Raw genomic sequence first — 23499 nt, forward strand, 5'->3', positions numbered from 1 at the left:
ACACAGAATCTGAAGCAGGTTCCAGGCTCCGAGCTGTCAGCACAGAGCCGTATGCGGGGCCTGAACTCACAAACAGTGAGATCATGACCTGAGCTGAAGTCGGACCCTTAACTGACTGAGCCACCTATGTGCCCCAACCTGCAATTATTTTAAAAAGTACATGGATTCATCCAGGATTGAGGTTTTGCAAGATAAGTATGTTAAAAGGATAAAGGAGAATTGGAGTTTAGAATATTGGTAAAAAAGAGTGGTCAAAAAGATAGGCCATGGAATCTAAGTTCATTAAAGATATATGAGAAAAGAGAAGGGAAGATAGTTTGGGAGAAAATAAAGAGGTTCATTAAAGTAAATTTGTTTTTGTTTTTGTTTTACCTCATTGGTACCTTGTGCAAACAAGCTAAAAGGATAAGAGGTTGTGGTCAGAGAATGATATATCAGAATGATTGATTTGAGAGGAGGAGCAGTTCTGGATAATGACAGTGTTTAAGATGATAGAATAGGTGGATGAGATTGTTTGAAGAAGAAAGCCACTGGAGATGAATGCCTAAGAAATGGAGGGGAGGGGATTTTGAATGGCTCATCTACGTGAATGTTGAAGTAATGCAGATAGTGGCAGAATTTGAGATTGAGAGGAAAAGATTCTAAAGTGACCCGAGAGGTTAATATATGATAAATGCCATGAGGAGGGTTGCAAGGTGGTGTAACTAGATAGCATAGATACTTTTGTAAGACAATGGAAGAATAATGATGCAGATTTAGGGTGGAGGAGGCACAGACTCTCAACCCTCAAGTACATTGGATGTGGAAGATTTAAGTTTCTCCTTAAGATTTGAAGAAGCAAGAGTTTTTTAGGGTAATGCAATATTTTTGTTAAGATCAGGAAGTAACTGTAACAATCAGTGAAGAAGCTGAGAACATGGAGGAGTATATGGGTTGGCAGTTCTAGAGGAACTAGGAAGAATCTGAGGTCTAGAGAATTTAGGTAACTAGCACATGGATAATATTTTACTGTTTGAAAACTTATTTTTAACTTTAAAGTCACACAACTAGAAAGTAGAGAGCTTTAGATTTATTTATTTATTTATTTAAAAAATTTTTTTAACATTTTATTCATTTTTGAAAGGCAGAGAGAGACAGAGCATGGACGGGGGAGGGGCAGAGAGAGAGGGAGACACAGAAACAGAAGCAGGCTCCAGGCTCCAGGCTCCAGGCTCCAGGCTCCAGGCTCCAGGCTCCGAGCTGTCAGCACAGAGCCTGACACGGGGCTCGAACTCACGGACCGCGAGATCACGACCTGAGCCGAAGTCGGCTGCTTAACCGACTGAACCACCCAGGCGTCCTGAGAGCTTTAGATTTAAACCCAGGTTTTTCTGAGGCGCCGGGGTGGCTCAGTCGGTTGAGTGTAAGACTTCAGCTCAGGTCGTGATCTTGTGGCTCGTGGGTTCGTGCTCCACATCGGGCTCTGTGCTGACAGCTCAGAGCCTGGAGCCTGCTTTGGATTCTGTGTCTCCCTCTCTCTCTGCCCCTTCCTTGCTCATGCTGTGTCTCTCTGTCAAAAATAAATAAACATCAAAAAATAAAAATAAACCCAGGTTTTTCTGACTCCAAAGTCTATGCTTTTAACTGATAATGACAGCATACAGCAAGGAGTTATTCTGTGGCATAAGTTGTTTAAGTTGTTTTTCTTGTCCTCGATACTATTTCATAATCAGATTCTATTATATTATCCAAGGCTAACCATCTGCTTTTGAATTTTCTATATTCAAAGAGAGCTGCTAACTGAGGGTTGATGGGGGGTGGGAGGGAGGGGAGGGTAGGTGATGGGTATTGAAAAGGACATCTTTTGGGATGAGCACTGGGTGTTGTATAGAAACCAATTTGACAATAAATTTCATATATTAAAAAATAAATAAACATTAAAAAAAAGAGAGCTGCTAGTGTTGGAGGTTGCGTACCTACAGTTTTCTCTCAAATGTATTTCTCAATCTATAGTGTTTTTAAAGACTCATTCTTATATGGAAACATGTCATTAAAACTAATAGTAGGGGCACCTTAGTGGCTTAGTTGGTTGAGTGTCCAACTTTGGCTCAGGTCATGGTCTTGTGGTTTCTGAGTTCAAGCCCCATATCAGGCTCCATGCTGACAAGTTTTGTCTGCCTCTCTCTCTGCCGGTCCCCTGCTTGTGCTCTCTCTCTCAAAAATAAATAATAATAACAATTTTTTTTAACTGATGGTAAAAATAATTTAGAAAGTGTCCTGTATTTGCACAATACTTGTTTGGGTGTCATTTCTTACAGAATTCTGATACCTGCTGTCATCCCTATTATTTACTTTGTAAATGTTATATTAAGAAATTAATGGTCACTTCGTCCCTTAGGGCCCTGGTGAACAAATTAGTTGGTGGGTTGTCTTTTGATCAGTTGAATATAATAAATTACAATCCTAAAGATGGCCTGTGTTTTCTAGAACTTTGCAAAAAAAAAAAATGTTTCTTTGCAAAGTATTCTTGACTTCTATACTTCTTTAGTATTTCTTATACTAAAATGATTATTGGATATTTGGGACGTTGATGCAGTTACTGACAAGAGGCTGCAATACCTGTCTCTGTGGGCCTCTCCATAAAGTTGCCTGCGTATTCTCATGATGTAGTGGCTAGCTCCTCTGAGACTGAATGATCCAAGAGACCATGCAGAAGTGACAGTATTGTTTATGACCTAGCCTTGGAAGTCACACACTTGTACTTCCATCATATTCTTCTAGTCTGATGAGTCAGTCCTGACTTGAAGTCCTAGCTTGAAAAGGGTGTGCATAGCAGGAGACAGGGATCATTAGGGCTGTCTTGAAGGTTGGCTACTACAAATGGATTTATTTGGGTTTTAGAAAAGTGAAAAGACATAATTCAGTGGTAAATTTAGCAAGTCATATTTTAGGGGAGTGATTGAATTTTATGTTTGAATAAACCACAGTCTATGGATATTTTTAAAGGGACCAATTTTATGTTTTTTCCATTCTAAGCAGCTGTTACAAGTGCAAATGTGGTTTTTTTGGGGTTTTTTTTTTTTTTTTTTGCAGATTATTTAAAATATCTGACAACATACATGAGGATGTTTATTCTAATGACAGTACAAACCTGGACTTTCCTGTTGCTTCAGTGAAAATTGTCCCAACAGAAATGAACAAAGGGGAATCATGGAAATGTAGCAATAATCAGAGACATCAATATTCAGACATTAACATGTTTACAGCAAGTGACGTTTTTTCTCATTCTGAAATCAGAGAAGACATATTCAAAGCACCAACTTTTTCAGTTACATCCCAGCCTCATGAAGTTCAAGGTAATTCCTTGTTTTTTTTAGTACAAACAGTACTAAACAAGTACAAACAGTATAAACAAGTCTATGTTTCTCAGCATAAGGAAAAGTTAAAAAATAGTAAATTTGAGTAGATTATCTATGTGTAGTTTTTGCATTTCTTTATCATACTGTATTTTTTTAACTATGATATAGGGGTACCTGGCTGGCTCAGTCAGTAGAGCATGTGACTCTTGATATCAGGGTCATGAGTTCAAGCCCCATGTTAGGCATGGAGTCTACTTAAAAAATAAAACTACAATTTAATATTTTTTAACTGTGCTCTCAGTAAAAAGTTATGCTAATTTTATTGAAGCAGTTTGTATGGAAGAGGTTAAAAAATACCTATATAAATATGTATAATTTTTTTTTTTTAGGAGTAACAGAAAATGATTTAGATTCCTTGAAGGCTGTCACAGAAATCCGTATCCTTTAAGTTATTTTACTACAACAGCTTTATATTTGAAATCATAATTTGTAAACATGCTGTTTCATTGTGTCTATGTTTATTTTGGTTGACAGAGAAAAAGAGGGAAAAGTAAATTTTTGGGGTCATATAAGAGACCCAATGCGTGTGATAGTCAGTGCTACTCAGAGTGTGGTCTGCAGACTGTGCCAATTTGTGAACTGCTTGTTACCAGTGACAAGTTATCTTTGTGACAAGATAAGTACAAAAATAAGTTTTGTGTTATCGGCTAAACTCTTAGCATATTTACTTACAAATAGATACACATAATTTCTTATACTTTGGGTAAGGAGAGCATATTGGGATAAACATGGGTAGGGGAAATAAATGAGAGTGGGACATTCTGTGGATTGGGAACATTTTTACAAATCTAGTATTTTTTTTTTTAAAGAAATTTGTAGTTTCTACCTATAATCTGATTTACATGTCTGGGAATTTCCAATATAAATATTTTGAGTACATATGTGTGTTCTGGAGGTAACATCCTTTTTGCTTTTTTGATACCCTGTGTATGTCTGTAACACAGTGTACTTACTGTTTTTTTTTAATTATAATTCATCAGCTGTGACTATTGTGTTTCCCTGTGACCTATGAACTCCTTGAAGGCAAGGGCCATCCCTTATTTTACTGTCGCCAAATACGTTGAAAAGCAGGTAAAGTAAGGAAGTTGTTCTGGCAAAAAAGTAGCCATGTGTGAGGATGAGGGTAGAATAATGTGGAATATGTTAGAAAGGCCAAGCATTCCAGTTTGGCTGAAATGAAAGCTATGATTCCAGGACTAGTCAGAAATAATGATTGATATGTATCCAGGATCAGGTTATTTAGTGCCATGGATATCAAGGTGAAGAGGTTTTGTTTTGTTTTGTTTTTTGGTTTGTTTTTGTTTTTTAATTAAGCACTTAGAAGAAACCATGCAGTATTTTTTTTAAATTTTTTTTTTAATTTTTATTTTTGAGGCAGGGAGAGACAGAGCATGAACAGGGGAGGGTCAGAGAGAGGGAGACACAGAATCTGAAACAGGCTCCAGGCTCTGAGCTGTCAGCACAGAGCCTGACGCGGGGCTCGAACTCACGGACCGCGAGATCATGACCTGAGCCGAAGTCAGCCGCTTAACTGACTGAGCCACCTAGGCGCCCCAACCATGCAGTATTTTTGAGCAGGTCAAGTTACGTCATCAAAATCATGCTTTAGGAATATAGAATTAATGACTCAAATCTGGGGAAGGCTCTAGACTCCACAAAAGTTGTTGTCTAGGTGGCAAAACAGAAAGTGAAATCCAGATATTGGGCAGTTAAGTTGGAGGAATCTAGAGGAGAGTGATTCTAATCCTGGGTACTCAGGGGACTGAGACAATTCTGAAGTATAGTTAGAAAATATTTTCCTGACTCATCATGAAATTTTGCCTCCAATGCAGATAACTGAACTAAGTTAGAATGAGGGGAAGGAACAGTAAAGGGTATACATGATGATATCATAACTTCAGATATAGCTAGCCGTTAGTGCTTCTGTTCAGCATGATGTCTCAATCCTGCTATACTTTCTTCTCCCTGGTGATCTAAATATGGTTGGAACATAGGAAATAGGTTAGCTTTAAATAGTTAAAGTTAGTTTCATTAGCTGTATGATAGGAAAGTCTTCTTATCCCTAGAATTTGCCATGATATGACACTTTTGAAGAGTTTTAAAGACTTTCATGCTATATTAGCACAGCTAAAGTTCTGTTGTTTTTGAAGAACAAAAAAGAGTCCAATATAGCTAGAGGAGATTAGTCAGATGCAAGAGTAGTAGGATATGAGGTCAGAATCACAAAGATGGAGAGGAGAGGCAAGATCATGTAGGGCCTTGTAGCCATATGCTTTAAGAGAAAGCAGGGAATTTGAGCAGAGAAGTAATACGTTCTGATTTAACTTTTCAACAAGATCACTTACTACAATCCATCAATTTTTATAGATCTTCATAAAAATATAATTGCTTAAATAATAATGTATTTGTATTTTTAGATATATTATCTATTTTATGTCTCTTAATAGATTATAACAGCCTCCATTGTAGGAACTCACTTTCTTCTTTATAGCTTCCCCCAGCTTTCTAAATCTAGTAATGTATTTTGCATATAGTGTTTAATAGATGTAGTTGATAGATGTGACTCAGATTGAGAAGAATACCATGTAAATACAAGTATCTTCCAAACTGACAACAGGCTCACCTTGGAGAGGGGACAGTCTATTCTCCATATCTACTAATATTTTTGAGCTTTCTTACAGGGGAAGTACAGTGTAAGTTCTTATTCAGCCAGTATGCTGATTAATTGCATTTAAATCCACCACTTAGTACAACCAAATTGTTGATAACAAAGGGATTCAGGGTTAGGTGACCAGAAACCCACATCAGGTAATGAAACACAGTCAACATTAAAAAGTGAAATTTGGGGGACACCTGGGTGGCCCAGTCGGTTAAGCGTCCAACTTCGGCTCAGGTCATGGTCTCATAGTTCGTGAGTTTGAGCCCCATGTTGGGCTCTGTGCTGACAGCTCAGAGCCTGGAGCTTGCTTTGGATATCTCGTTGTTTTAATTTGCATTTCCTTGATGATTAGTGATGTTGAAATCTTTTTCATGTATTGTTGGCCATTTGTGTCTTCTTTGGAAAAATATCTATTCAGGTCCTTTGCTCATTTTTAAATTGCTCTACAGAAGCTTTTTAGTTTGAAGTAGTACACTTGTTTATTTTGCATTTTTGCCCTTGCCTTTTTTCTTTAATTTGAGAGAGAGAGAGCACGCAAGCAGGGGAGAGGGACAGAAGAAGAGAAAGAGATAATCGTAAGCAGGCTCCATGCTCAGTGTGGAGCCCGACACAGGGCTCAATCCCAAGACCCTGGGATCATGACCTGAACTGAAGTCAAGAGTGGGACATTAAACCAACTGAGCCACCCCGGTGCCCCTTGCCTGTGGTTTTAAATCTAGAAAAATAATTGCTAAGACCAATGTAGGGGAATTTACTCCCTGTGTTTTCTTCTAGGAATTTTATAATTTCACATCTTACATTCAAGTGGTTAATCCACTTTGAGTTGATTTTTGTATATAGGGGTCCAGTTTCATTATTTTGCATGTGGATATTCAGTTTTTCCAGTATCCTTTATTGAAGAGATCATCTTTTCCCAGTTCTTGGCTCCTTTTTTGAAAATTTATTGACCATATACACACAGATTTATTTCTAGGCTATCTCTTCTGTTTCATTGATCTAGGTGTCTGGTTTTTATGCCAATACCATCCTGTTTTTGATTACTGTAGCTCTGTAATACAGTTTGAAATCAAGAAGTGTAATGCCTCTGGCTTTGTTCTTTCTCAAGGGTGCTTTGGCTGTTCGGCATCTTTTGTAGCTCCCTGTGTGATTGCTTTTTATATTTCTCTGAAAAATACAATTGGAATTTTGATAAGAATTGCATTGAATCTATAGATTGCTTTGGCAGTTTACAATTTAGCAATATTCTTGAATCCTTGAAGAGATATCTTACCATTAATTTGTGTCTTCACTTTCTTTCATCAGGATCTTCTAGTTTTCAATGTACAGATCTTTTGCCCCCTTGGTTAAATGTATTCCTTAGTATTTTGGTTTTTGATGCTATTATAAATGGGATTGTTTTCTTCATTTCTCTTTCTGATATTTTGTTATTAGTGTAAGGAAATGCACCTGATTTTTGTGTATTTATTTTGTATCCTGCAACTTCACTGAATTTATTAGTTCCAATAATATTTTGATGGAGTCTTTAGGGTTTTCTCCATATTATATCAGGTTGTCTGCAAATAGAGACTGTTTTATTTCTTCCTTTTCAATTTGGATAACTTTCATTTATCTTTCTTGCCTAAATGCTTTGGTTAGGATTGCCATTACTATGTTGAATAAAAGTGGTGAAACAGGGCATCCTTGTCTTGTTTCTAATCTTAGACAAAAAGCTTTCAGCTTTTTACCCATTGAATATGTTAGCTGTGGGCTTGTCATATATGGCCTTTATTATATTGAGGTACATTCTTTACCTAGTTTCTAGAGAGTTTTTTATCATGAAAAAAATACTGCATTTGTCAAATGCTTTTTCTGCATCTATTGATATGATCATATGATTTTTATCTTTAAGTTTTTTTTTTTTTTTAATTAAGCTCTATGCCCAATGTGGGGCTTGAACTCATGACCCTGAGATCAGAAATCACATGCTCTACCAATTGTGGCAGTCAGGCACCCCTATCTTTAACTTTTTAATGTGGGAGTATCTTGCTGATTGATTTGTGGATGTTGCACCATCTTTGTATCCCATAAATAAATTCCATTTGTTCATGATGTATGATTCTTTTAATGTGCTGTTGAATTTAGTTTGCTAATATTTTATACAAGATTTCTGCCTCTATGTTCATTAGGGATATTGGCCTGTAATTTTCCTGTAGTATCCTGGCTTTGGTATCCGTGTAAAATAAGTCTCTTAAGCTATCTTAATTTTTTTTTTTTTCATTCTTTTCTCATTTTGCTCCTTTGACTGGATTAATGTCATTGCCCCATCTTTGAGTTCATTGATTCTTTCTTCTGTTCGATCTGTCTGCATTTGAACCCCTCTATCGAGTTTTTCAGTTCCCTTATTGTACTCATTAGCTTTATGATTTCTGTTTGATACTTTTTTGTATCTTCTATGACTTTGTTGATATTCTCACTTTGTTTATGCATTGCTCTCCTAACCTTGGTGAGCATCTTTATGCATTTTTTAAAAATATTGAGTAAATCACTTATCTCTATTTCATTGAGTTTGGTTTCTGGAGATTTATCTTGTTCTTTTGTTTGGAACATATTCCCATTTCTTCACTTAACTCTCTGTGCTGCTGGTTTCTACACACTCCATAAAATATCTGCCTCTCTCAGTCTTGACAGGCTGAGCCTCATCAATTAACCTAACCCAAGCTTCTAGCTGCCTTTCAAACCTTTTTGATTGCCCAACTTACTGTCTTTGTTTTTAGTGGCTTCTAGAAATTGAGGGTGTGCCAAAATTTATCAGTGTCCCAAAGGGGAGGGTTGTAATTGGCATCTAGGTGCAAACTAATTAGAAGCCAGGACCTGAGGCAGCAGCTGAAAAAGTCTGCAGTGGAAATCCTTTCTAGGTGGAAACTAGAGATGAACATTTTTGCTGCTTTCTCTGCACCAAGCCTAGATGTGTACCTGTAGAGGAATGGAAGTTGTTCCTGTGTCCATTTAAGAATTGATTATTTGTGGGGGTGCCAGGGTGGCTTAGTCAGTTAAGCATCTGACTCTTGATTTCAGTTCAGGTCATGGTTTCATGGTTTGTGAGATCGAGCCCCATGTCAGGCTCTGCGCTGGGTGTGGAGCCTGATTGAAATTTTTTCTCCCCCTCTCCCTCTGCCCCTCTCCCCTGCTCATGTGTGTGTGCGCTCTCTCTCTCTCTCTCTCTCTCTCTCTCTCTCTCTCTCTCAATAAAAAAAAAAAAAAAAAGAATTATTTGTTTGCTATAGTCCTATGGGACTCATGAATGCAAGCCCTTTTGGTTTATAGAGTTAGGTGTTTGGGGATTTTATCCCTTGGGTGGGAGCCTTAAAGGTTGGAGCTATAGCTGTGTGGTCTGAAATCTTTGCTCCTGAGAGAGAAGCTGGGACTTGAGAGTTCCTTCCCAATTGTATGGTGCTGTGCCAAGGATGGGATTTAGGGTAAGAGTTGTCTCAGCCTTTCCTACCTTCATCATAGGTATTTTCATTTACCCAATGTGTAGAAGTCACTTAAATAATTTTTGAATTTTTTTCAAAATTGCTCCGTGTGTAGCTCTGTATTTGGTGCATCTGTGACAGGAGGGGAAGTTAAAGAGCCACTTGCTCTGTTGGTCCTTTCCTCTATACCTATTAATTCCTTTCTTATGATGTTAAAATAGCAAGTATTAAAGCCTCATTATTAAATACTGTCAGTTAATTAACTGAATTTTAAAATTAAAAGTAACCAATTCTTAAAATTCTGAAATATTTGACTCCTTAATGCTATTCTAAGCGTCAAAATTTAGAAGTATTTTCAAAGAATTCCCATATTTTAACTATATACAGTCCAAAGCCTTTGATGATGTAAGTATTTTATTCTGATTTTTACTTATCTGCCTCTTCTTACTAGATAGTGTGTTCTTTAAGGGCAAGGACTAGATAACATTCATCTTTATGTTTCTAGTGCTATGCTCAGTGACTGGTACATTACAGGAACTCAAAAACTGTTTGCCAAATAAATGCATGTGATTTTCATAGGTGGGTTTGTTTACATTTATTATATTTCTAAAAATTTCTCTAGAAACAAAAGAAATTATTTTCTTCTAGGTCTGACATATTACTTTCACATATAAAATAAAATGATAAATTATTAATAGGTTTTTTTGAGAGTTGTAGGTCTAGAACAAGGTTAGAATTTTAATAAGCTTAGAGGTAGAAATAATTTGAATTATTATTCCAGAGAGTCTTTCTTACATATTTTCTAACAAATTGAGAGTGTGAATGAAAAATTCTATATATATCATGATTGATTAATTTTTTTTTTTAGCTTCTTTACACAGATAGAAATTTTGTGATTTGTGCTCCAACTGGTTCTGGGAAAACTGTAATGTTTGAACTAGCTATAACAAGATTGTTAATGGAAGTACCATTGCCGTGGTCAAACATTAAAATTGTTTATAGTAAGTATTTATATATTGTAAGAGTGATTAATTATAATAATGAAAAACCACTAAGGCAAAAGTAAGAAATAAATTCAAGTTCAAGCCATAGGAATTAATATTTGGTTCTCCATACATTTTTAATGAAGACACATCACATTTGCTCTTGTCTGTTATATTAAATTCAACACACATTTTCCCAGAGTTGTAAATAAAAAGTAATATTTGAATTGAGTTATTTGACCTTTACAAGTTTATTTTTAAAAGGACAACAAAATGAACAATAAATTGAAACATTTTGTAATTCTAAAAATTTCCATAGGAACCTCTACTCTCCTTTCTTAGGTATATATGTATTTAAAATTTTTCATCAAAGTAATTTATGTACATGGTTAAAAAAATCAATTATCACAAAAAGGCTTGTAATGAAGACCAGTAATCTCCTGCCTTACCTCTCTTCATTCTTAGTTACAGTTCCCTGAACATTTACTTCTTTTTCTATTTTTAGTTCAGTTTGGTTATTACATATCTCTAAATAATATGTTTATATTATTAACTCTCAATTAATAAATATTACACAGCACCTGGATGTATAGTTTTATCCTAATTTTATTAACCAATCTTTGTGAAAGTAAATTTAAAACTGTACTGACATTCAAAGTAAATATCTCATATTGTTGTAGTGGCACCAATAAAAGCCCTGTGTAGTCAGCGTTTTGACGATTGGAAAGAAAAATTTGGATCAATAGGATTGAATTGTAAAGAACTCACTGGAGATACAGTAATGGATGACCTATTTGAGATTCAGCATGCCCATATTATAATGACAACTCCAGTAGGTGTTATTTATACTCTTATTTTTTTGGTTTATTAGAAAATATGTTTCTCTTCACCAAGAATAAAAGTTAAAAGAAAATACAAAGTAGAAGAATATATTTGCAATGTAAAACAAACAAACATAAAAAGTACTAGTGTTCAGGTTCTATAAAGAATACTTACTAATCAGCAGTAAAGGACAAATTACCAAATGGGAAAAATAAGAAAAAGATATGAATAAACAATTTGTTATTTAGGATAATTTGTAATGATACTTTTTGCTTGCTTTCTTTTATCCAAATATTATGTATTGCAGAGGGAAGAACTTGGGAGGGCTTAAAAAGGCAATTAGACTAGAATTTTGAATATTTTTGGTTAAACTTAAAAATAAATGGGGGTTTAGTTTTTTAAGCACTTGTAAGACTATCAAAATCCTTTAAAGTGTTTTTAATCTTTACATTTTTTTCAGGATACTTTTAAGAACTAAAAGTTTGAACTAAAATATTGCCCATGATTTGTATCATGTTAAAATTTTTTATTGATATCTTAATAATATTTATTATAACTCTTTATCATGTTAAGCCACTTGCATTTTTTCTCTAGGAAAAATGGGATAGCATGACTAGAAAATGGAGAGACAACTCTTTGGTCCAGCTGGTTAGACTGTTTCTCATTGATGAGGTAGTGAACACATTTTCACTTTTAGAGATAAAGGTAAAATGATTAGAATGGATAGAAAGAAACAAGACATTTTCAACTGAACTATATGTTTTATCCCTTTAAGTGGAAAAGTTTATTTTCTTAAGGAAGAGTGATAATATTAAGGATTTTAATTGATTAAGGATTTTTTTAATTTTATAGCCAATCATTTTTTCTTGATTTCTTTCTTAGGTACATGTTGTAAAAGATGAAAATCGTGGACCAACTCTTGAAGTTGTAGTCAGCAGAATGAAAACTGTACAGTCTTTATCTCCTGCTTCAGAAAATAGCAGCACAGTTATTCCAATGAGATTTGTAGCTGTATCTGCAACAATTCCAAATGCTGAGGATGTAAGTTAGAATTTTAGTCTGTCAGATTTTTTTTTTTAATCACTGGTGCTGGTGGAACATTTTGTCATTTTAATCTTAGAGGAAAATAAAGGTTTTTTTCCTGAAAATTTCAGAACCAGTTTAGTAGGAAAGTATGTTGTAGAAAGTTATGGCTGTATCTCATAGATACGGCAGTATCAATATTTGGTTGATTTGTTTAATAAAACATTTTTGGGATAAGTCTATTGTTTACTGATATCTAAGAGTCTTAGTTTTTATGAGTTTCAGATGCCTCATAATAACTTGACTAATAACTTGTTATGGTTGTTCTAATCAGCTGACTCTGGTTGAATAGCAAAGTACAATAGAGAATAAAATAATTGCTTGATTACTACCCACCTTTCCACATTCTATGTGAATGGCATTATGGTAAGCACTAGCAATAGATAAAAAAGTGAAAACATAGACCCTGAACTTGAGGATCTCATGGTTAATGGGGTACACAGAGAGGTAAAGAAATAATTGTATGCCATATTATACTTGCTGTAATGAATATATATCATAATTTTTTTCCTCAATATTTAGGGAAACTTCTTGAAAAATAATTATTATTTCTCCCTCTTATTTACTTCTCAGCTTACTATAGTATGACTTTTTTCTCCCACTACTTAGAAATTCCACAAATTGTTCCCATATTGTCTAATACAATGGAAAATTTTATCTTTATCTTTAATTTGGCACCATTAAACATTTTTTTGTTCTTAAATTGACAACTTGTTTTGTTCATGCTCAAGAATAATAAAGAAAAATTTTAAGTATATGTAATCAACAGAAACCCAGTGTTTGTCATTCTAGATGTATAGGTGGAATCAAAATGTACGTGCTCTTTTGTGACTTGCAAGTCACCTACAGTCTTTTCCATGTTATTAAGTATTCTTTTTTAAAAAATTTTTAATGTTTATTTTTGAGAGAGAGAGAAACAGACCGAGTATGAGCAGGGGAGGAGCAGAGAGAGAGGGAGACACAATCTGAAGCAGGCTCCAGGCTCTGAGCTGTTAGCACAGAGCCCGATACAGGGCTCAGACTCACAAACCTCATGATCATGACCTGAGCCAAAGTTGGATGCTTAACCGACTGAGCCATACAGGCATCCCTAAATATTCTTTTTTAATACAATTTTTGTGGTTTTATTGTAATTTATTTATCTAGCTTTAATGATGGAAGATTATTTCCATTCTTGCTATTGTAAATGGTGCTAAAATTAATATATCTTTGAAAACATGATTATTTTTCTAGGATGAACTTCTAGTGTAGGATAACTGAGTGAAAGGATATATAAAACTCTAAGGACGTAGTGCTTTCAATAAATGGTACAGGCATTTGTACTTCCACCATTAGCCATTTCTCTATTCTAGCACTGGATATTATAATAAGTTATTATTGTTATTATTACATTTAAATAGTTGTCACACTTCTTGTTTAAATGTACATTACTTTAAAATTTTATACTGCTTTGATTTTTACTGAAGTAAATATTTTTAAAAAATGAATTACTTTAAGTTCTTTTTTGCAACTTGCCAGGTCATGTTCTTTACCCTTTTTCCACATTGGGATAATAAACTTTTCTTTTGATTTGTAAACAGTCATTAAATATTAGTACTCTGTAATTCTTGAAATTCTTTCCCCCTTTGTGATAATTGCTACATCTGTGAATGCTACTTTTCTATCTCTTTGTACAAATCCTCTTCCTCAGTTTTCTCCTAAATTAGTGTCTTTACTCTTGGCCTTCTGCTCCTTTCAAATTAAATTCTTGTGTGATCTTATTTACACCCATGATAATCTTGAAAATGTTTCTATATTTCCTTCCTGTGCAACTACAATTTCATTAATCCATCTTCCTGTAAAAGCAATGGTCAGTTTCAGAGCAGGGCATGAAGTCTGATTACTAACCGGGTTATGTGACAATGAGTTCTGGTCACAATAGTTCCAGAAATTAGTGACTTCAGCATTGAGCCTGTAATGTGCTTTTGGCATTGCCATTTCTCAAGTATTTATTTACTCTTTGTTTAAAAATTGTCAGCTCTTGCCAATCTAGGCCAACCATTACTTTGGTACTCTTTGGCTGTTACTTAGCACAACTCAAAAGATGTGTCACCCATATCTAGGCATAGTTCTGAAAAATAGGAAGGTTATAATGATAGTGAGAAATTCAGTTTCTCTGCTGAAATCAGTTTTGTAGGAAGGAAAATAAAACAAAATAATTATAATTAATTGGGAATTTATCATAGTGAAAATGGGGTATAATCTTAAAATACTGCTACTGATAATATTTACCAATATATCAATAGAGCAGTGTCAATGGAATACGTAATACTGAAAAAGACTACTTGATTACATATTTTTATACCTTGACTTTAAGGTGTTCTGTTATTTGGTTATTTTTAGCCATAAAACTTCACTAGACAAAACTTTTAATGTATATTTCTGTTATTTAAAGATTGCAGAATGGCTTTCAAATGGTGAAAGACCTGCTGTATGTCTGAAAGTGGATGAGAAACATCGGCCGGTGAAACTTCGGAAAGTGGTCCTTGGATTTCCCTGCAGTAGTAACCAAACTGAATTTAAGTTTGATTTAACCCTCAACTACAAAATTGCCAATGTTATACAAACATACTCTGATCAGAAACCCACACTTGTGGTATGGATTGTTAGTTGCATATTTTTGAGTGTAGTTTTCAGTTTTTAATATGATTAATCCAAGAATTATTCATTTATTTTCAGTTTTGTGCAACAAGGAAAGGTGTGCAACAGGCTGCTTTGGTTCTTGTGAAAGATGCTAAGTTTATTATGGCTGTGGAACAGAAACAGAGGTATTTTTTTTCTTTTTTTTATTGGAGGTAGAAAGACTTTTAGGGATTACCTTGATGAGATGAGAAATCTGGGTTCATTCCTTAACCTTTTGAAGTTACTCAACCTCTCTAAGCATCAGTTTCCTTGTCTATAAAACAAGGATAATAGTAATTTGGAAGATTAAGAGACTGAATCTTAGTGACACTATGATCTTGTCTTCTTTATTTCATAGCCAAGTTTCTTGAAAAATTATTCATATTGCTGTCCTCATTTTTTTTTTTTTTTTTTTTGCCCATTTTCAATTCAACATCTGTTGTAATCTTTCACTAAAGCTAATTTTGCTGTTGATCTCTCAGGAGCCTCTAAAACATTTGGTCCCTCCCACTGTATTTAAAAACTCTGGACTCTGTGCTTTCAAGATCATCCTCTATCAGATTTCTTCCTATTTTGCCGGCTGCTCATTCTCAGCCCTCTTTTCACCTCTTCTATTCAGCTCTTAAATGTTGACATTCTAGAGGTTCTGTCCAAGGTTCATTCTTTCGAATTCCACACTTCTGAGTATTTGTATCCATCACATGGGTTCAAAGAATATACATACGCTCATATTTATATATGTCTGTGAATTTATAGCTCCAACCCAGATCTCCATTCTGAGTTCCAGGTCTATACTCCATGCCTAACTGACATCTCCAATTACATATCTATGGGCATCTCAAACTATTAGAAACTAATAGTGATTTGAACTAAGGAGGTGGCAGTGTTGATGGAGGTAAAATTATATATTTAACATATATTTAGAAGTAAAAATCAACAGGACCTGGTAATCGATAACCTATGTGGAGGAAGGTGAGGGAGGTGTTAGTGTTAGGTTTCTGCAATGAGCAACCAGGGAGTGCTATATAATTCAGCTGGGAAACACTGGAGGAGGAGTTGGTTTGAGAGAAAGAATCATAAAATAGAATTATTTTAGATACATTGAACGAAAAGGAATGGAATGCCATTTTGAGTTGGTGTAGAGCAGGGAAAGAGACTGATGCTTACCTCAATTTGCCTTTAACCGCTCACATTCTAACAACTTATACAAGACTTCTTTTTGTCCATCAATCCCCAGATTCTGTTACTAAGGTTTCTAAGTCTGTCTAACATCCCCAGCTATGACCTATTTTGTACTGTGGTTTCTTTAGCTTTTTATTAAATACTTTTGCTTCTGTTTTTACATATTTATTTAAAAATTTTTTTAAATGTTTATTTATTTTGAGAGAGAAACAGAGGCAGAGTGTGAGTGCGGGAGGGGCAGAGAAAGAGGGAGATACAGAATCCAAAGCAGCCTCCAGGCTCTGAGCTGTCAGCACAGAGCCTGATGTGGGGCCCGAGATCACAGACCGTGAGATCATGACCTGAGCCAAAGTAAGATGCTTAACCCACTGAGCCACCCTTGTGCCCCTGTTTACTTATTTACTTTTGAGAGACAGAGAGAGAGAGAGAGAGAGAACGAGAGAACGAGAACGTTGGGGGAGCAGAGAGAAAGGGAAAGAGAATCTTAAGCAGGTTCTGCACTGTCAGCACAGAGCCCAAAATGGGGTTCGAACTCACGAACTGTGAAATCATGACCTCAGCCAAAATCAAGAGTTGGATGCTTAACCAACTGAGCCACCCAGGCACCCCAAATACTTTTTCTGTTGTAGCATACATCCAAATAACAAAATATTTCTGTATTTTGAAATTTCTTAATTAACTTCAGGAAGTTAATTGGTAGTATTTTCATAATGAGAATGTTTCCTGAGCTTTTTTTTTTTTTTTTTTTAAGTTTTTATTTTAATCAACTAGTCTGAGCCTTTGGTTCTAATCAAGAGAACTCCTTGGCTATTTATGTGCCATGATCAAGCAAAACAGGAGACTGTATGCATCCATCAGGTCATTTTGCTAGCACAAACCTTTTCTATGATCGAATCACAATTGATAGTTTTCAAACCAGCAGCACTTGGCTTTATAACATTCTTGATTATTAATTTTCTAAATGTTTTCAGCAAAGATGGTGTTTCAAAAACTGATTGACCAGGTCATTATAAAACTAGTAATAGAATAAATGTAAACTGGGTTTAAAAAAAAAAAAAAGTAGGTATAAAAAGACTCTAAGTAGCAATGACTAATTTTTTTTTTTAACGTTTATTTATTTTTGAGACAGAGAGAGACAGAGCATGAACGGGGGAGGGTCAGAGAGAGGGAGACACAGAATCTGAAACAGGCTCCAGGCTCTGAGCTGTCAGCACAGAGCCTGATGCGGGGCTTGAACTCATGGACCTCGAGATCATGACCTGAACCGAAGTCGGCTGCCCAACTGACTGAGCCACCCAGGCGCCCCATCAATGACTAATTTGAAAACTACTTGGGTGAATAAACTAGTTGATCAAGTTGGGTCATGTGACTTTTAGTGAGAAACACATGTGGCTGTCAAGCAGTGAAGCTTATTTTCTTGATCTAAAACTAACTCTGAAGGAAATTTTTAAAAACTTACAGAATTTTTTGTGTAGTGGTGGCATCATTAATACGGAATGACTATATAGCCTCCCAAAATGAATACTTAATAATTAGCATTTTGGACCTGAGCCTATTTATAGGAGTAAGGAACTAAAATAGTTAACCTTTAAACATCCTTAAAACTAATTTCCATTACATCCTCTCCCTTTTCCTCTGTTGTCTGCTGCACACAAAGTAGCTAATTTTGTTTCAGATAATCATTTTCTTAAACAGAAGCATGTATCATACTTCTCCTTTTCTCATTTCCCACTCTTACCAAGTAACTCAAGAAAAATTGCTCTTTTAATTCCCTGCTGTCTTCACTCTTTGTCTCTCCTTTTTTTTTTTCTTTAGCCCCCTTTTTTATTCCTGTTTTTTTCAGGTATGAAATGGTAGTGTTAGAAACAGCATGAACTTAGTGACCATGATTTGGATTGCAGTGTTACCACTTTACTGGCAGTGTATCATTGGGCACACCTCTCCATTTCAATTTCTTAATCAGTTTCAATTTCTTAATATGGGAATCGACTATCTGTATCACTATGTTATTGTGAGAATTAAATAAAACAACATTTCTAAGACACTTAACAGTGTATAGCACAGAGTTTGTGCTTAATACCAACATGTCTTTTCCTCTTGCTTTCTCTTCATTACATTATGAATCCTTAAAAAAATTGTGAATGTTATATTAGAAATAATGTGTGCTAGTGTCATTATCTGCAACAGTGAAATGGAAAAACACAAATTTGGTGGTTCTTAGACATAAATAAGAACCAAGCCCACCAACCTCCAAAATCTTCTAAAGTACCCAGAATTCCTTTTCAGATTGTCAAGAAACTCTCTTAACTTCCTCTTCTCTTGATTTAACCTAGTTTTCTTTCTTTCATATCTCAGAAGACTATAAACAACTATTTCTTATTTTTGTCTTTTTTGGCTTACTAGTAATATAGTAGAGATTTAAAAATTGTTACTCCCTGTGAATATTTTTCAGGCAAATTATGGGAATAGACTTATATTCTGACCCATGAATGTAATAATCACCATTTATGTTTTTTTCTGGTGGAAAGTGAGGTTTCCAAATTCCTGTTTTAAAATGAGCTTCAGTGTTACAGCTGATAAAATAGGGACTTCTTTGTGTGTGTGTGTGTGTGTGTGTGTGTGTGTGTGCGCGCGCGTGTAATTTGTACCCTTTTGGCAACCTCTTCCTGTTTCCCCCAGCTTCAACCTCTGGCAACCACTTTTCTACTCTGTTTCTGAGTTCCTTTCTTTTTCTTTCTTTCTTTCTTTCTTTCTTTCTTTCTTTCTTTCTTTCTTTCTTCCTTTCTTTTAAGATTTCACATGGAAGTGACACTATGCAGTACTTGTCTTTCTTTTTTTGGCTAATTTCACTTAGGACTATACCCTCTAGTTTCATCCATGTTGTCAAAAAAGGCAGAATTTCCTTCTTTTTTAAGGCTGAATAATATTCCTCTGTGTGTGTGTGTGTGTGTGTGTGTGTGTGTGTGTGTGTGTCAAATGTTCTCTGTCCATTCATTTGTCTGAGACTCTTGTTTGGCTGCCTTGGTTATTGTGAATAATGTTGCAGTGAACATAGGAATACAGATATCTCTTTGAGATACTGATGTTTCCTTTGGATATAATTCAGATATAGAATTCCTGGATGATTTAGTAGTTCTATTTTTATTTTTCTGAGGAATCTTCATACTGTTTTCCATAGTGGCCATACTAGTTTACTATTCTCACCAACAGTGTGAAAGGGCTCTCTTTTCTCTAGATCCTCTACATTTGTTGTCTCCTGTCATTTTGATACTAGCCATTCTAACAGGTGACATCTCATTATAGTTTTGATTTGTATTTATCCCTGATGTTTAATAATGTTCAGCACCTTTTCATGTATTGTTGGCCATTTGTGTCTTTTCTGGAAAAATGTCCTTATAGGTCCTTTGCTCATTTTTAAATTGTTTTTTGATTTTTGTTTTGTTTTGCTGAGTTGTGAATTTAGGGATGTCTGAGTATCAAAGTTAGATATTCTTTACTTCTTGGGGCCCCCGGGTGGCTTAGTTGGTTAAGCATCTGACTCTTGATTTGGGCTCAGATCATGATCTCGCAGTTTGTAGGATTGAGCCCTCTGTTGGGCTCTTCACTGACAGTGCAGAGCCTGCTTGGGATTCTCTGTCTCCCTCTCTGTCTGCCCTTACCCCCCTTTCATAAATAAATAAACAAACAAACAAACAAACATTTAGATATTCTCTACTTCTTAAAGATGATTTCAAACAATGATATTGTGAAACTGTTTTGATATCTGTACCTTCACAATAATTAATAAACTAAGAGTTTTTATATTAGTGAATAACTTAATAATTTTATGATTTTTTAAAATAGGTTACAGAAATGTGCATATTCCTTAAGAGATTCAAAACTGAGAGGTAAGTTTAGAGATTATTTTTGAACTGCATTTTCAGCTATAGATAACAGGAATCAATTATTGATGCAATATTAACAGTGTATAACAGATTACATATTTCTGTTAAAGATATCTTAATCTATGGTGTTGCTTATCATCATGCTGGTATGGAGCCGTCAGATAGAAAAGTAGTTGAAGGAGCTTTCACTGTTGGAGATCTACCAGTTCTTTGTAAGTAAAACAAATTCTTGTGGCTATTATAAGATATTTTGGAAAACTATTTATTAAGAGGAAAAAAAAAAAGAAAAAGCCTAATCATTCTGACTTATTTCTGCTTTTCTTCCAAGATTCTAAAATTATGTAACTACCCGTGCATACACATGCTACAGTAAACTTTTTGGCAGTTTTAGTTATCATGTTACTGAACACAGTGCTACTTCAAAAATAAGAATTTAATAGTTTTTAAATGTGTCATTATTTTGCATTGTAGTGTTCTTTTCCTCTTTGTTCTTCATAAATTCCCTATGTATGAGTTTTTATTACATTTATAAGAATATATATTTTATAAGAAGATATCTACCTGAAGCAATAAAGTTATAAAGCTTGAAAATACTATTTCTTAATCCGATGCAGTTACTACCAGTACTTTAGCTATGGGAGTAAATTTGCCTGCTCACCTAGTAGTTATAAAATCTACAATGCATTATGCTGGAGGAATGTTTGAAGAATACAGTGAAACAGATATTCTACAGATGATTGGTAGAGCGGGTCGACCTCAAGTAAGTGACAATGTTTATTTTGGTAACTTGTTTTAAAACGAGGTAAAAAGCAAAAACTCTTTTTGTGTACTTTTTGTTAAACAGGAGATTAACATTTCCTATTTAGATTAAGTTTAAAAATAAATGTAATGGAAAATCTACTTTAATAGAAGTAAAACAAGTCTTACCAAAGGACACATACTGCTCTACTCCCTCTGAGTTTCCATTGGCTGATAGTTGGATTTATGAATGTGTGTATGCTGTTAATGCTTTTTTTGGTTTTGAGGGTTTTTGTTTTATTTTTTGTTGAATGGGGATGCTATTTGCATTTTAGATGGGACAGTGTTTCATTGTGTAGGACTGTCATAACTTGCAAAATGTGTAGTATCCCTGAGTCTTAGCACAAAATGCCAATAGTGGTCCCCAGGTATTGTGACAATTAAAAATTGGCCCATATATATTACAAAACATGTCCTAGTCTAACAAATACTTATAGAAGTCATTCGTATGGGTAGTAAGGGAACATGTAGGAAAAATAATTTTTCAAAGAATGTCAAAATACTATGTTATCCAAATCTATGATTTTTATAGGATCAATTAGATTATATGTAAAGTACACCAAATCTTACAACTTTTATCCAGTTGCCTAAGTTTGTTTTGATTTTACCATTGCCAAAATTATATTACATTGAAACCAAGTGATAGTTTTGCATCTATACTCTTGGAAGGTTTTAAATTACATTTTCAGTGAACATTCAAATTCAGAAGCATTTTTAATGCCCTTTTGACCTATTGTTTAAGACAGAGACTGTTTAATATAAAATGAAATTCATGAGTTATTGAAGAGGACTGGTACCAACATGTACTCTTTTTTACTACATTTCTCTGTGTCTGTGTGTGTGTGTGTGTGTGTGTGCTTTTTTCCAGTTCGACACTACAGCTACTGCAGTTATTATGACTCGGTTAAGTACAAAAGAGAAGTATATTCAGATGTTAGCTTGTAGTGACACTGTAGAAAGCAGGTAATACAGAAAATATTCTAAAAAGATGTTAATATAGCCTATATTTTTACTTTTCACATATAAAAGGAAATTTGATTAGGAGATTTTCTAAGGCTATTTTCTTGAAATTTTTCAATAATCTAAGTGGAAAGTTTGTATCCTTTTAAGAAACTTAGTAGTAAAAAAAAAAAAAAAAAGACAACATAATATTTTCATCCAGTAGTTTCTTAGCATGTGGTAGCATGTATCCTTGTTATAAAAGGCCAAATTAGTAATAAGAGGAAGACTATAATTTTCACATCTTTTTACATCTTTAAAATTTGTTTAATAATAGATAGGCAATCTGGGACCTTTTAGTAAAGTATATAATTTTAATACTCTGGGAGAAAATTCACTCCCCACTCTTTAAGTAATAATGTCTTCTAGAGGCATGTAGTAGAGAAAAATCTATAATTTTTTAACAGTTTAACTCGTTTGTTAAAGTTTTCTCTTATATTTTGAAAATTAAGTTATCTTTCATGAATTTTTATATAGCAATGAGTATATTATTCAATTATATTATTGAATTATTCAAAATATTGAAGTTTTTAAAAAGTAAGGGTTATGGCATTGAAATGTTACTAAGGCAAAATTGTTTTTTTTTTTCTGTTAGTTTACACAGACATCTTATTGAACATTTAAATGCAGAGATAGTGCTGCATACCATCACAGATGTGAATATTGCTTTGGAATGGATACGATCAACTTTGCTTTATATCAGAGCCTTGAAAAATCCATCTCATTATGGTTTGTTACTTTGATTTGAAAAAGTAGTAAATTTTTCAAGCCAGATGGTTCTATATTTGTACTGTTAGGCATAGTATTAGGTCACAGAATAGATTACAGACACTAGTAGGTAACAAAAGCAAAAAGTAATAACATTCAGAAATATATTTAGAGGCAAGAGTAGACAAATGTGAGAAATCTTTATCTTTTATGCTTCTGGTCTTTTAATAAGGTTAGAAATCAGCACCATTAAAAATAGATCTTTTAGAAAAAAAAATTAACTCGAATAAAAATTTAAAATATGCCTAAAATTATTTTTAAAAGTTAAAATAAAAAATTCCTGAATTTTGTCTGAACTTATGTTCACATCAAAGTATGTAGTACCGCTCTTGCTGCTGGAATTTGAATCCTGCTTCTAAAGCTAATATACATGTGGTTATATTGCTTCTAGAGGGTTCTTCATGTGGTACAGATTATAAAGTAAAAATACTTACAATTGCTGAATATCAAATTAAAACCTGACTTGCTGCAATACTATTCTAATGCACACACGTTTGAAACTTTAAGATCTCCTACCTTTCCATTTATTTGTATCTTCTGTAATTTCTTTCCTCAACATGTTGTGGTTTTCAGAGTAGAGATCTTTAATTAAATGTATTCCTAAATTAAAAAAACCCCAAAAACAAAACAAAACAATACAATACAAAAAACTTTAAGATCTCCAAGGGAAAAAAGTACAGAATGCCTGGTCATGGTTATAAAATATGCAAAAGATAGTCAATTGATATTGAAAGGATTTCACAACAGTGGTTATCTTCTGTAGATAGTTAAGCCTTGCTTTAACTCAGTAAGCTATTTTTTTCCCAATTT

At 34.3% G+C, this 23499-nt stretch overlaps 1 protein-coding gene across 7 annotated transcripts in view; it reads left to right on the forward strand.

Moving 5' to 3' along the window:
• The window catches only part of HFM1 (helicase for meiosis 1), a 96970-nt gene that overhangs the window by 15168 nt on the left and 58303 nt on the right, over positions 1–23499 (forward strand). For all 7 annotated transcript variants that reach the window (XR_009257957.1, XR_009257956.1, XR_009257955.1 and 4 more), the window contains 14 exons: positions 3073–3335; positions 3728–3775; positions 9844–9914; positions 10378–10510; positions 11173–11324; positions 11909–11986; positions 12197–12355; positions 14832–15032; positions 15116–15204; positions 20084–20127; positions 20235–20336; positions 20739–20884; positions 21791–21885; positions 22517–22650. Coding sequence is in view for 4 of the 7 variants with exons in the window: in XM_058716606.1 (XP_058572589.1) it covers positions 3073–3335; positions 3728–3775; positions 9844–9914; positions 10378–10510; positions 11173–11324; positions 11909–11986; positions 12197–12355; positions 14832–15032; positions 15116–15204; positions 20084–20127; positions 20235–20336; positions 20739–20884; positions 21791–21885; positions 22517–22650 (1715 nt within the window). In the remaining 3 variants the exon portion in view is untranslated. The remainder of the gene's footprint in view (positions 1–3072; positions 3336–3727; positions 3776–9843; positions 9915–10377; positions 10511–11172; positions 11325–11908; positions 11987–12196; positions 12356–14831; positions 15033–15115; positions 15205–20083; positions 20128–20234; positions 20337–20738; positions 20885–21790; positions 21886–22516; positions 22651–23499) is intronic.

Source organism: Neofelis nebulosa, chromosome 2 (assembly GCF_028018385.1).
Source record: "Neofelis nebulosa isolate mNeoNeb1 chromosome 2, mNeoNeb1.pri, whole genome shotgun sequence".
Taxonomy (NCBI): Eukaryota; Metazoa; Chordata; class Mammalia; order Carnivora; family Felidae; genus Neofelis; species Neofelis nebulosa.